Source organism: Diceros bicornis, chromosome 16 (genome assembly GCF_020826845.1).
Source record: "Diceros bicornis minor isolate mBicDic1 chromosome 16, mDicBic1.mat.cur, whole genome shotgun sequence".
NCBI classification, from domain to species: Eukaryota; Metazoa; Chordata; class Mammalia; order Perissodactyla; family Rhinocerotidae; genus Diceros; species Diceros bicornis.
Window position 1 is genome coordinate 7,509,055 of NC_080755.1, and position 14,066 is coordinate 7,523,120.

Genomic DNA, 14,066 nt, shown 5'->3' on the forward strand with positions numbered 1-14,066 from the left:
ATGTTCTTATTCTTTTGGTCTTAACTCTTTTAATTTTTAAGTTCACCTTCCCACCTCTTCCTCCTTCCCCTTTCTGGTTCCTTGCAAAGTATTAACTAAAGAAACTAAATTGTATGTCCTATAGATTGTGAGACTTGGTCAGATTAAGGTTTTACCATTTTTATTTTTGCGAGGCTGGTGTGTGTGTCCATCAAGGAGTATAAGGTGTGATTCTTTCTCTCTCTCTCTCTTTTTTTTTTTTGCAATATTGGCAGCCATTGATGATCATTGCCAGTATCCATTCTTACATTGCTTATTAATTGGTGATATTCTTTCATTCTTTATTTATTAGCTGGAAGATTTTGATAAAGAGAAACTTAGCTGCATCAGCACTTCATATAGGAAATTCAGGATAAATGCTTTTTTTCCCTTTATTTACCAGCTATTCAAAATAATGAGGTGATCCTCCAGCATCCTCCAAAGTGACCAATGAATTTTATTTTTGAGTATCGTTATGAACTCATGGACTTAAATATACTTGATACATTTTAGTTCATTGTAGTTGTTAATTTTATTGGTGCTCACATTTTGCTCTTTGGCCAGTAGGAGCTTCTTCTAGTTGCCTTTTGAGTCCTTTTGTCTTGATTCCAAGCATCTTTCATAACTTCTTACTTTTTTTTATCACGTGATTTTTCAGCCTCGTCTTGTACATATCCTGCTCTTAGACCTGGTGTCAGCCAAATGGAAATACATAATACTTCCATGTATTATGCTGTTAGGTTCACACAACTTAATACATATTTATGTTTTAGCAGTTTAGTAGACATTTGAAATAATAATACACATAAGTTGAAAGAGAAAAAATTTTTAATTTCACTCAATTGAAATGAATGGTTTGTGTGTGCTTGTTGGACACTGCACAACTTTTGCTACCTTGCAGTCAGTTTGGACATCACCACCCTTGTTTCTTGTTCCATGTTGATTTTCACATGGTACTATTTTTTTTTTTTTTTTGTGAGGGAGATCAGCCCTGAGCTAACATCCGTGCTAATCTTCCTCTTTTTGCTGAGGAAGACCGGCTCTGAGCTAACATCTATTGCCAATCCTCCTCCTTTTTTTCCCCCAAAGCCCCAGTAGATAGTTGTATGTCATAGTTGCACATCCTTCTAGTTGCTGTATGTGGGACGCGGCCTCAGCATGGCCGGAGAAGCGGTGCATCGGTGCGCATCCGGGATCCGAACCCTGGGCCGCCAGTAGCGGAGTGTGCACTCTTAACCGCTAAGCCACAGGGCTGGCGCCACATGGTACTTTTTAAAATTATTATTGCTACCCCAGAAAACCAGCTTCACAAACACATGTCATTGAAAGGAGTCTGGCGTAATCTAATGTTGAAACTGAGCTACTTTTAGCTAGTAGTTTATGCAGTGTCTGACAGATGTCAAGTATTGCTGTTTCCCTCAAATTTAAGATCCCTGTGCCTCCTCTGTGAGCTTGCCTACAGTGTTCCTGGTGCCTCAGTGCATTGTTTGGGGACCATGGACTAGATACTTTTATCCAGTTTCTGTTATAACCAGTGGTGTGCTTTTTTAATTGTCATTATTAAATAGAGTTTGTTGGTCCTTCCTCCCCAGTTAAGTTCTGATTTAAGATTTACTTGAGAATAGATTGTGGTTATGAAATGTGGCAGGAAAGAGGCCTGCTCCCCGCCCCCAGGGGTGTTCTTTTTCATGGTTAAGTACCAAATGGTATTTATTATGATATTTTTTATAAGAAAACTTTTTTTGGTCTTCTGTATTAGAGTGACTGCTAGTGATAGCACCTTTGATTTTGTTTCAAGTCCAAGGTGTGTTTTCCCCCATGATACTTAATATATGGATATACTCTCTGATTTGGCAGCTGTTTGTAGCACTGAGTTGTTTCTTTCCCAACCTTTCCCCTGTAGGCAGTAGGTGGAATTATTTCTATCTGCTAGGTGCTATGTGTCTTGACTGCTCATTTTCCAGCATCTGACATTCCAATCCTCAGTTGGAGCTTTCACTTTAAATAATGGACATAATCTGTGCTCTTTAGATTTTAGTTTCATCTGGTGGTTGATTTTATATATTGCATCATGTCACGTTATTTCCTCAAATAACTTGTTAATTTTTGTGTTTTCTTGTCATTAGTCATTTAATAGTTGTCAGCATTAAAAAGGCATTCATATTCATAGAATTTCACTTTTTTTCAGCTGATTATACCCATATATCTTGTCTTATCCATATTGTTTTAATCAGTGACACTGACAGTGTTGGGAAGCTGACTGGAAAACATTAAATCACTATGTTGTTGAGTGAATTTCTGTGAGTGGCATATGGGACTCTAACTAAAAGCTTATTTGTTTGGATAAGCACCTAGGGGTAGCAGAGAAACTAAAATAGAGATTAAATCTAATGATGTATATAAGAAGGGCACAGAAAAGAAACAATAACCCAAATAAAAAGAGTAAAATCTCTGTTAAAATACAGCCCTAAACAAATGTTAGTAGATTGGAAAGGACTAATTATATAACAACTAAATTGGATGACAGTTGGTCTGTGGGGATGTGCAAGAGAAATTATTTTCAAGCCTATAAATGTGAATATTAGTTTGCGTTGACTGGGTATAGGTCGTAAACCTCAAACATGTTATCATGGAGAGGATTCCAGTGTCGATGATATGAAACCCTCTAAACCTTATCTGCTTGGTCTGAAGGATTATTTCTGTCCCATTTCAGTTTGTAAACTTAAAAATTTTTTGTCTTGGATAGTAATATTCATATTTGAAGAGAAATCCCTTTTTCTCTTTGATTTTAAAATAAGATTTGCAATGTTCCTTTTTTGTGACATGATTTTCTTTTTTTTAAGTGTTTTTAAATTTTGTCAGAGTGATTCAAAAGGGAGGTTTAAGAAATCACACAGTGCTTGTGCAGAAAGAGGGACCGTACCAGGCTTGAGACTGCCGTCCTTGGAAAGGCCTGCTTACAAGTTGGCCCTTGGCTGCCGTCTGGGAACTTGACCGGTAAGGTTCCCTACAGTATATAAAACTTTTCTTGAATGATAAGAGTGGTTCACTGTGCCTCAACTGTTTGTAAAAGCCATGTGGTTTGTGCTGAATACCTGCTTTCTTCCTGGGAGTTTGGAATTTTAGTACATGCTAGGCAGAGGGTGCCTGTGTGATCAGGCTCCACAAAGACCTTGGGCTCTGAGTCTCAGGAGCTGCCTGCAGACAACATGCCACACATGTCCTTACTGTTGCTGGAAGAATTCAGCTGGTCCCTGTCACTCCAGTGCACAGGACTCTTGGAAGCTTGCGCCTGATTTCCTCCAGACTTCGGCCCATGTGCCTTTTCCTTTGCTGTTTTTGCTTTGTATCCTTTCACTGTAATAAATCTTAGCCATGAGTACAACTGTATGCTGACTTATGTGAATCCTTCTAGTGAATCACTGATCCTGGGGGGGTCTTGAGAACCCCAAAACAGTACCGAAAACTTACAGTGGATGGAAAATGCTTTTCCCTGCCTCATTCTTGCACCTCTCTCAGTCTTAGTTTTTTTCTTTTTTCTTTTATAATTTCATTTATTTATTTATTTTTCCCCAAAGCCCCAGGTAGTTGTATGTCGTAGCTGCACATCTTTCTAGTTGCTGTATGTGGGACGCGGCCTCAGCATGGCCGGAGAAGCGGTGCGTTGGTGCGCGCCCGGGATCCGAACCCGGGTGGCCAGTAGCGGAGCACGCGCACTTAACCGCTAAGCCACGGGGCCGGCCAATTAGTTTTTTTCTTTTAGCTCTTTCTTTCGGTATTTATTTCCTTATTTCTAAATAATGTACTTAAACTGCTATTTCTTCATTTACCAGTCTTGAATGTTATCTGTTAACTAGTTGTCATGGTAGATGAGGAGTTCCTGCCTTCAGTCCTTCCCAGAGTTCCTGCCTTCAGTCCTTTCGTGATCATGCCTGTCACAGTGTTTGATTAAATCAGTATTCATTGTTTTCGTTGCCGTGATTAGACAAATATTGCGTAATGCTGAGCAAGGCAGTAGACTACAATTTCATTTTCTTACCTGCCCTTTTCTTTTTCTTACAGTTAATCTGTAAGAATTACAGATTATAAGATAAGAGATAACGATCTCTTACGTTTTATTTGCTTTTTTTACTCTGTTCTTATGACAAATTTATTCCAAAAGCACTAGCAGCTCCTGAACACATCTTACTGTTCTTTTCCACACAGTCAGATGTCTGTAAATCCCATTGTCTGTGGGAGCTCTTCTTCCCGAAGACTGTGTCGCTGGGTGATCACAGGTCTGCTTTTCCTGGGGCTTCCTTTGCTGCTATCCAGGATTGCATCTCAAGTCCGGGATTCTTGACAACGTGCATGGGAAGTACATTTCTTGTGGCTGAGTCTGAACATGTCTTTATTCTACCTTTACACTTGAATGGTTGGAACTAACTTTCGTTCAGAGTTTTGAAGATATCCCCTTATTATGTTTAAGTTTCTGGTGTTCCTGTTGGCAAATTGGTCCTGACCCTTGGTATGTAAATGTTTACCCCATTCCCTACCCCACAGGGGTCTTTTGGCATCATCTTTCTATCCCCTGTACTCTGAAATGTCATAATGTGCTTTGTTGTGCTTCTCTTCATTTATTGTGCAGGGCACTTAGTGGTCCCTTATGATCTGGACACTCTTGTTCTTTAATTCTGGGAAAATTTCTCTCCATATCATTTGAAGAACCAGAATGTATTGTGTGTGCAAATACTGCTTACAAATGTAACATTCCCAAATATAGGTTAATACTGGTTAGTGTTCAGTATGTAATGTATTAATGAGTCAGTATTTGGATTCTCTTGTAGAGATGTAGGTTAGAGACTTTTAATTTACAGATTATTTTAAAAAACCATAAAAATGAGGAAAAGCTGCTTTTAGTGAAATTTAGCCTGGTATTTATTAATAAACCACTGAATTTGTTTAAATTGTAAACTAGTTAAGCAAGCTCTGTTATCAATTTTAATAAACATTAAATTTATTCTCGAAAGCTCCTTTCAGGAGACTTTAATTTAGCAATATTTCTTTCTTCTCTACTTATATTGCCTTGTCGTTTTGCATGGGTGAGTGATTCTTACTGTGTGTGCTAATTAATAGTGGTACCTGTGCAGAAAAGACTATTTTAAGAGCAATGTATATCCTGGTTCTTTGGAGAAGTGAATTTTTTTTTTTTTTTTTTTTTTTTTTGTGAGGAGATCAGCCCTGTGCTAACGTCTGCCAATCCTCCTCTTTTTTTGCCGAGGAAGACTGGCACTGGGCTAACATCCGTGCCCATCTTCCTCCACTTTATATGGGGTGCCACCACAGCACGGCTTGAGAAGCAGTGTGTCGGTACGCACCTGGGATCTGAACCGGCGAACCCCGGGCCGCCGCAGCGGAGCGCGAGCACTTAACCGCCTGCGCCACCAGGCCAGCCCCAAGAAGTGAATGTTTTTTAAACCATTGTTTAAAGTGTGAGTCTAGTTTTATGAAACTTTTTTTTTTGCTTTACCTCGATTGTAACTGTCATAACTGTTCTTTTTTTCTTGAAATATTATTCAATTTGAAAGGTATAACTGTTTTTGGTTTTAAAGTTAAATTCTGGATATGTGGTTTTTTGCTTTACACTTTTAATACTTTTTGTTAGATATTGCAGAAGTAAAATTTTTTCGTTCAGTTCTCTCTGGAGAGAAATTGTTCTTTTACATAGGAACCAGCCACAGGCTTTCATTTGGGAAAGATTGGAAATAGACATTCCTATTGTAGTGATTTTGGATCTGGGAGGTAGTGGGACATTGACTGGAAAGGTGGGAATGGCAGTATTTGAAAAGGAAGATCGATATTTTTTAATTGCTCAAGATCACAGTCATCTCTGTATAGCATTCATGGCTTTTTTCCCTTGAGAGATTTTATTGAGATATAATTTATATTCAGTGAAATGCACAATTTAATAAGTTTTAACAAATGTATGCATACATGCCGCCCACGTGCCTGTCAAGATATAGAACGTAGCCATCAACCCAGAAAGTTCTCTCGTGCTACTTGGTATTCAATCCCTGCCTCTTCCCCACACCCTCACAACCACAGTTCTAAATTCTTTTGATGTGGAGATGTTTGCCCGTTCTAGAACGTCATATAAATAGAATCATACAGTATGTACTCTATTGTGTCTGGGTGTGCTATCTTGAAATTCATCTGTTTTGTTGTGTGTCTGAGTAGTTCCTTTCAAAAAATGTTAATATTCCATTGTACGAATATATTACAGTTTGTTTATCCAATCTTTTGTTGATGGAAATGTAGGTGTTTCTAGTTTTTAGCTGTTATGAATAAAGTTACTCTGATCTTAAGTCTTTTTGTGAATATATGTTTCCATTTCTCTTGGGTAAATACTCAGGAGTGGAATTGCTAGGTCATTCATATGGTAAGGGTGTGTTTAACTAAAAGATACTGCCAAACGCTTTTCCAAAGTGGTTAAACTTTACATTCGCAAGCAATGTATTAAACTTGCTGGTGCCCCACATCCTCACCAACATTAGGAATTGTTCTTTTAAAATTTTAACCCATGTAGATGGTGTCTATTGATAGCTCATTGTGGTTTTAATTTGCATTTCTTTGATGTTTAGTGATATGGAGCTTTTTTTCATGGGCTTATTGATCATTTGTATTATTTTCCTTTGTAAATTGTTTGCTCAATTCTTTTGCCCATTTTTGTTTTGGATTGTTTGTCTTTTTATTATTGAGTTGTAGGAATTCTTTATATATTGTGGATATAACAAGTCTTTTGTTAGGTATATATACTGCAAATACGTTCTCCAAGTCCTTGGCTTAACTATTCATTTTCTTGATAGTGTCTTTTGATGAGCAGAAGTTTTTACTTTTGATAAAGTCCAATTTGTCAGTTTTTAATTTTATAGTTAATGTTTTCTGGTCCCATCTGGAAAATTCTTACCTACCCCAAGGTCTCAAAAGTATTTTTTATTTTAGAAGTTTTACATTTTTAGCTTTTAAGCTTTAGGTCTATGATTTATAATGAATTACATTTTGTGGATGATGTAACGGAAGGGGCTGAGCGTTTCTTTTCTTCCACGGTGGCTATCCAGCACCATGTTGAAGACTCTCCTTTCCTCCACGAATTCCTTTAAAACTTTTGTTGAAAATCAAATGGCTATATACATGTGGGTCTCTCTTTGAATTTTCTTTTTTGTTCCACTAATTTGTTTATCTTAAATACCATAGTGTCTTAATTACTTTAGCTTTAATAGCTTTGTTCTTTTTCACAATGGTTGTGGCTGTTCTAAGTTCTTTGCATTTCTAAGAATTTTAGGGTCAGCTTGTCAATTTCTTTCAAAAAGCTTGTTTTTGTTTTTCTGTTACCTTATTGATATATAATTTACATGCCATAAAATGCACCTAAAGTGTACAGTTCTTTGTGTTTTGACAAATGTATATACCTATGAAACTACCACCACAACTGTAACATAGAACATTTTACCACCTCCAAAATTCTCTCATGCCCCTTTTTATTCACTTTTCCTAGCTGACTAAATCTGGCCCAACAGCATCGCTGATTGGCTTTCTCTTGTTTTAGTGCTGCGAATGGGGCTGGGGCCATAGATGTTTCTGTGGTGTTTGGCTGAAGTAGACCATTATTGTAAAAGTTTTCTGTCTTGCAGGGCAAAATTCCAATGGCGTTTTTCACAGAAATAGAGCAAGTACTCCTAAAGTTTTTATGGAACCACAAAAGAGCCGGAATAGACGCAGTGCTAGCCGTGCATTCAGGAGCACAGAAAAGGAGTACGGAAGGCGTAGACTGCACGGGGAGGGTCATGAGGGAGGATTCCTGGAGAAAGTGTTGCTGGTACTTGATCCTTTTTTTTTTTTTTTTTTTTTTTCTGTGAGGCGATCAGCCCTGTGCTAACATCTGCCAATCCTCCTCTTTTTGCTGAGGAAGACTGGCCCTGGGCTAACATCCGTTCCCATCTTCCTCCACTTTATATGGGCCGCCGCCACAGCATGGCTTGCCAAGCAGTGCGTTGGTGCGGCCCGGGATCCGAACCCGCGAACCCCGGACCGCTGCAGCAGAGTGGCGTACTTAACTGCTTGCGCCACGGGGCCAGCCCCAATCCTTTTTTTTTTTTAATAGTTTTATTTGGGTATAATTTACATGCTATAAGATTCACCCACTTGAAGTGTATAATTCAATGATTTTTAGTAAATTTACAGGTTTGTGTAACCATCACTGGAATCCAAATCTAGACTGTTTCCATCACTCCAAAAAGATTCCTTGTGCCCATTTGCAGGCTTAATGTTAAAGATGAGTATAAATTGGCCATGCAAAAATACTGAGAGGAGGTCTGGTTTCCAGGGAGTGAAGACAGCATGTGCAAAGGCAGGGAAACATAAAATAAAATGTATCCGAGTGGATGGGACGCCCGTAAGCAGTTTTATTTCTGTTGGGTAAAGCTGTGCTCCCGCCTCCAAGCTGTGTTTTGGTTTCCTGGGTCTTTGGAGCTCAGTTTTCTCACCTCTAATGTGCGACTGTTTTGCCGGTTGGACTCTAGCTCCCTCTAAACTCTCAAATCCTGTGATTGTCAAAATGTAGGATACCTTCAATTAAAGGGAAAACAGAATGTACGTTTTAAAAATAATAGCCAAAAGTCAGGGCCCATCAAGAAAAACAGAAGAATTATAGTGATGCTTATAGATCCTTTAATGAAACTTTCTTCTGGTTTTTAAAATTTTTCCTGATTATATGAGCAATAATGCATATCAGGTAGAAAATTTATGAAATGCAGAAAAGTAACAAGAAGAAAAATTGGGTCATTTTACAATCTTAACAATTCAGAGATAATCATTATTAATGTTCTCTTGTTCTTACAGTTTTTTTGCATATATGTTTATATATTTAAAAATTGATATTGTGCTGTAAATAAAATTGCTTTTCCCCACATTACTAAATATTGTCAAAAACATGATTTTTTAATGCTGCATGATTTTTATGAGATTAAAAAAACATGGATTGTTTCTTTTTTAAAATGATAATAGTAATTAAATGGTCATGGTAGGGTTCAAACTATATAGAAGGGATAAAATAAAAAAATCTTTTTCTCCCTCCTCTTTTACCACTTCCAAGAGTTAACAATAGTTAACTGTTTCTTAGATATTTTCAGAAATTGTGTTTGTGACTTTATATTCCATTATTTGGATAAATCATAATTTAACTGATCTTCTGTTGATAGCCATTTAGATTACTTTGTTTTTGCTTTTACCGTGCTGAAATGAATATTTTCATTTGCACATCTTTGAATTCTTGTAAAAGTATATCTGAAGGATAAGATCCTAAAAGAGGAATTCCTGGATCAAAGAAACTACATCTTAAATTTTGATAGATATTTCCAAATTGCTTTTCAAAAAAGATTGTGCTAATTTGTACTTCTACCATGATTAGGTGTCAGCATGAGTCCCTGTTTGCTCACATCCTTACCAACACTGGGTATTATACACCTTCTTTGTTCTTTGCCAGTGTGATGTTAGAAAAATGATAACTTATTGTTTTAATTTATGGTTTAAAATTACAGTTGTACTTGAACATTATTTTCGTATGGATATTACTCATTTTTTTGTGAACTGCTGCTTGTCCTTTGTGTAGGTCTCTTGCTTTGTTTATATTTTCATTGACTTGTAAGAACTCTTTGCTTTTGATGAGGGGGGAGACAGATTTGCAAATGCACTCATGTGAAAGACAGGGCATCTTTTTTTTTTTTGACCCACTTCACCCATTTCTTCCATCCCACCTCCCTTTGCCTCTGGCAACTACTATTCTGTTCTCTGTATCTATGAGCTTATTTTTTTATATTCCATATATAAGAGAGATCATATGTTATTTGTCTTTCTCTGTCTGACTTATTTCACTTAGCATAATGCCCTTGAGGTCCATCCTTGTTGTCGCAAATGCTAAGATTTCATTCTTTTTTATGGCTGAATAATATTCCATTGTGTATATATATGCCACAATTTCTTTCTCCATTCATCCATCAACGGACACTTAGGTTGTTTCCAAATCTTAGCTATTGTAAATAATGCTGCATTGAACATGGGGATGCGTATATCTTTTCCAGTGAGTGTTTTTGGTTTTTTTTGGATAAATACAGAGAAGTGGAATTGCTGGATCATCTAGTAGTTCTATTTTTAATTTTTTGAGGAAGCTCCGTACTGTTTTCCCTAGTGGCTGCATCACTTTATATTCCCAGCAGTGTACGAGGGTTTGCTTTTCCCACATCCTCTTCAACACTTGTTATTTCTTGTCTTTTTGATAATAGCCATTCTAACAGGTGTGAGGTGATATCCCATTATGGTTTTGATTTGCATTTCCCTGATGATTAATGATATTGAATATCCTTTCATGTACCTGTTGGCCATCTGTATGTCTTCTTTGGAAAAATATCTGTTCAGATCTTCTGCCCCTTTTTTAATCAGATTTTTTTTTTTTTGCTATTGAGTTTTATGAGTTCTTTATATATTTTGGATATGATCCCCTTATCACATATATGATTTGCAAATATTAGCTCCCATTCAGTAGGTTGCTTTTTCATTTTGTTGATGATTTCCTTTGCTGTGTAGAAGCTTTTTAGTTTGATGTAGTCAAACTACTTTTGCTTTTGTTGCTTTTGCTTTTGGAGTCAGATTCAGAAAATCATCACCAAGGCCTATGTCAAAGAGCTTACCGCCTATCTTTTCTTCTGGGAGTTTTATGGTTTCAGGTCTTACGTTCAAGTCTTTAAATCCATTTTGAGTAAATTTTTGGGTATGATGTAAGAAAGTGGTTGAGTTTCATTCTTTTGCTTGTGGCAGTCCAGTCTTCTAGCACTATTTACTGAAGAGACTGTCCTTTCTCTATTGTATCTTCTTGGTTCCTTTGTCATAAATTAATTGACCATGTATGTGTGAGTTTATTTCTGGGCTCTCTATTCTGTTCCATTGATCTATGAGTCCGTTTTTATGCCAGTACCATACTGTTTTCATTACTATGGCTTTGTAATAGAGTTTGAAATCAGGAAACTGATCCCTCCAGCTTTGTTCTTTTTTCTGAAGATTGCTTTGGCTGCTTGGGTTCTTTTGTGGTTCCATACAAATTTTGGGAGTATTTGTTCTATTTCTGTGAAAAATGCCATTGGAATTTTGAAGGAAATGCATTGAATCTATAAATTGCTTTGGGTAGTATGGACATTTTAACAATACTGATTCTTCCAGTCCATGAGCACAGAATATCTTTCCGTTTATTTGTGTCGTCTTCAGTTTCTTTCAATAATGTATATAGTTTTCAGTATACAGATCTTTCACCTCCTTAGTTAAATTTATTCCTAGGTGTTTTATTCTTTTCGATGCAATTATAAATGGGATTGTTTTCTTAATTTCTCTTTCTGATAGTTTGTTATTAGTGTATAGAATGCAATTGATTTTGTGTCCTGCAACTTTACTGAATTTATTAGTCTAACAGTTTTTTGATGGAGTCTTAATGGTTTTCTCTATATAATAACATGTCATCTGCAAATAGTGACAGTTTTACTTCTTCCTTGCAGTAGGAAGGGCTGCTTTGCATTCCTTTCATCCCTTTGCTGCATCCCACAAATTTGGTATATTTCCGTTTTTGTTTGTCTCAAGGTATGTTTTGATTTCTTCTTTGCCTTATTAGTTGTTCAGTAGCATGTTGTTTAATCTTCATGTATCTGTGAATTTTCCAGTTTTCTTTTTGTAATTAATTTCTAATTTCATCCCATTGTGGTCGGAAAAGATGCTGGATGTGATTTCAGTCCTTTTAAAATGTCTTTGCTTTTTAAAGAAGTTAGCTATCACAATTTGCCATTTTTTTTTTTCACATTTGCTTATCTTTTGACTTTGTTTATGGCCGGATTCATCAATCTTGTCACTTAGGGCTTGTGGATTTTCAAACTTGCAAAATAACCTTAAAAGTGAATGCAAAGAGAAACAAGCGATTCTAATAGTTTTTCAAATGAATATCATAAAGGCGTTAAAGGGGAATAAGAACTAGTCCAAGTAACTTTGGAACACAGTACTTAGGCTACATACACCCTCCTTTCCCCATAAAGAAGAAAAAGGTGTGAACAGATTTTGAGCTCTTCTTATGTTTGTTTTTTGTGGTGACCATTCTAGTGAAGCTATTGTGCGTGTATTTTGGATTGAGTAAATGAGGGGTCCTTTGTTTCTTTGAACATAATTGCAGTACAAAGTAAAATAGTTATCAACACATGAACTGTCTAATATCCAATATAGAACTACAGTTAATGATCTATAATTGAATCATTAAATATATCACGTTGACTGTATTGTAAATTTTAATTATGATACCAAACTATTCGTGTGTAGTTATATAGATAGTCTTTGTAATTTATTATTCATAGTTGTTTGGTCATAACTTAAAGAAAAATTCAGTTGACCCTTCATATCTGTGGGTTCTGCATTTGCGGAGTCAACCAGCTACAGATCGAAAGGCCCATGATGGTTGCATCTGTACTGAACATGTGCAGACTTTTTGCTTGTCATTATTCCCTAAACAATTATTCCCTAAACAATACAGTAGTATAACAACTATTTACATGGCATTTACGTTGTATTAGGTATTATAAATAATCTAGAGATGATTCAAAGTAAATGGGAGGATGTGTGTAGGTTATATGCAAATACTATGCCATTTTATATAAGGACTTGAGCATCCTCCGATTTTGGTATCCGCAGGGGGTCCTGGAACCTGTGGATACCGAGGGACGACTGTAGTACGTTTTTATGTTGGTTAGCAATCAAAGTGAAGCCCGTTAAAATGGTGGGTTCTTTTTAAAGGAACTCTGTATTCTACTTTGAGAACTCTGATTTTCATTTGGTTTATTTTTCTAGTACTTGAAGATCTCAGTGCTTTCACCTCTTTGAGAGCTGAAATGTATGTGCATAGAATGTAACTTGAGATGATAAAATGAAAGAGTATTTTTAGAGAGGGATTGTGAAGGAAAATATTTTTGATTTGTAAATGCAAGATTAATTGCCATGGGATGTGTGTGTGTACGGTGCTTTTGTGTTTTGGTTGGTGTTAGATGACTGTGATGATCTTTTTTCCCTCTGTGCAGGTGGAATGGATAGGTAACAGAGAAGCCCTCTTCACTGTCTCATCAGGGAGGCAGAATGACTGAGTGCTTCCTGCCCCCCACCAGCAGCCCCGGTGAACACCGCAGGGTGGAGCATGGCGGTGGTCTCACCCGAACTCCCAGCTCTGAGGAGATCAGCCCTACTAAGTTTCCTGGATTGTACCGCACTGGCGAGCCCTCGCCTCCTCACGATAGCCTCCATGAGCCTCCTGATATAGTCTCTGATGATGAGAAAGATTATGGGAAGAAAAAAGGAAAATTTAAGAAAAAGGAAAAAAGGAGTAAGTGCTATTTTTCCCTATACTTTAGATATATTTTAGATAAACTTTAATCACATGACCTGCTATCTTCTGGAAATATGTCCAAAGACTCCTGTTTGACATTTTCTTTTATTTTTCAGGGTCTCAATTTTTCTATACTACGGTTGTATTTTAGGGTCTTAATCTCACAAATAAAAATACCGACTTTCCAGAAATGGTAATGTTTTCTAGTGGAAGTTTCTTAAATTGGTCATTTTATATAATGTATAAAAAGTAGATATTAGAATTTTGCCCTTATGGAATCTTACTTTCTTGGCTAGAGTGTGTAGGCCAATTGGGGTACACTTTATTGGAACTGTGAAAAAAGTAATTATTCATTTGTCTTAATCAAGTGCTGTGATGCATTCCATTTATAGTCAGTAGGGAGGATGAATTGTTTAAGCATAGTATGTTAAAAGCAAGTCAAGTGAGTTATTTTAAGTATTGCTTTATTTTGAGTTTCACAGTATTTTTAAGTTAATTTGTTTTTGAAGCATAACATTCAAATAGCACAAATTGTGTAGAGCTTAATGAGTTATCACAAAATGGATATGCCTGTGTAATTACTGCAAGGATCTGGACATAGAGCCTTATCAGT

The 14,066-nt window shown here is 36.7% G+C and overlaps 1 protein-coding gene across 3 annotated transcripts in view; it reads left to right on the top strand.

The window, feature by feature from the left end:
- The window catches only part of RALBP1 (ralA binding protein 1), a 63,421-nt gene that overhangs the window by 26,443 nt on the left and 22,912 nt on the right, over positions 1-14,066 (top strand). For 2 of the 3 annotated variants that reach the window (XM_058556711.1, XM_058556710.1), the window contains exons 2-3: positions 2,862-3,015; positions 13,152-13,450. In XM_058556711.1, the coding sequence (XP_058412694.1) occupies positions 13,207-13,450 (244 nt within the window). In that variant the 5' untranslated portion in view covers positions 2,862-3,015; positions 13,152-13,206. The remainder of the gene's footprint in view (positions 1-2,861; positions 3,016-13,151; positions 13,451-14,066) is intronic. The other variant, XM_058556712.1, reaches the window with a different exon arrangement.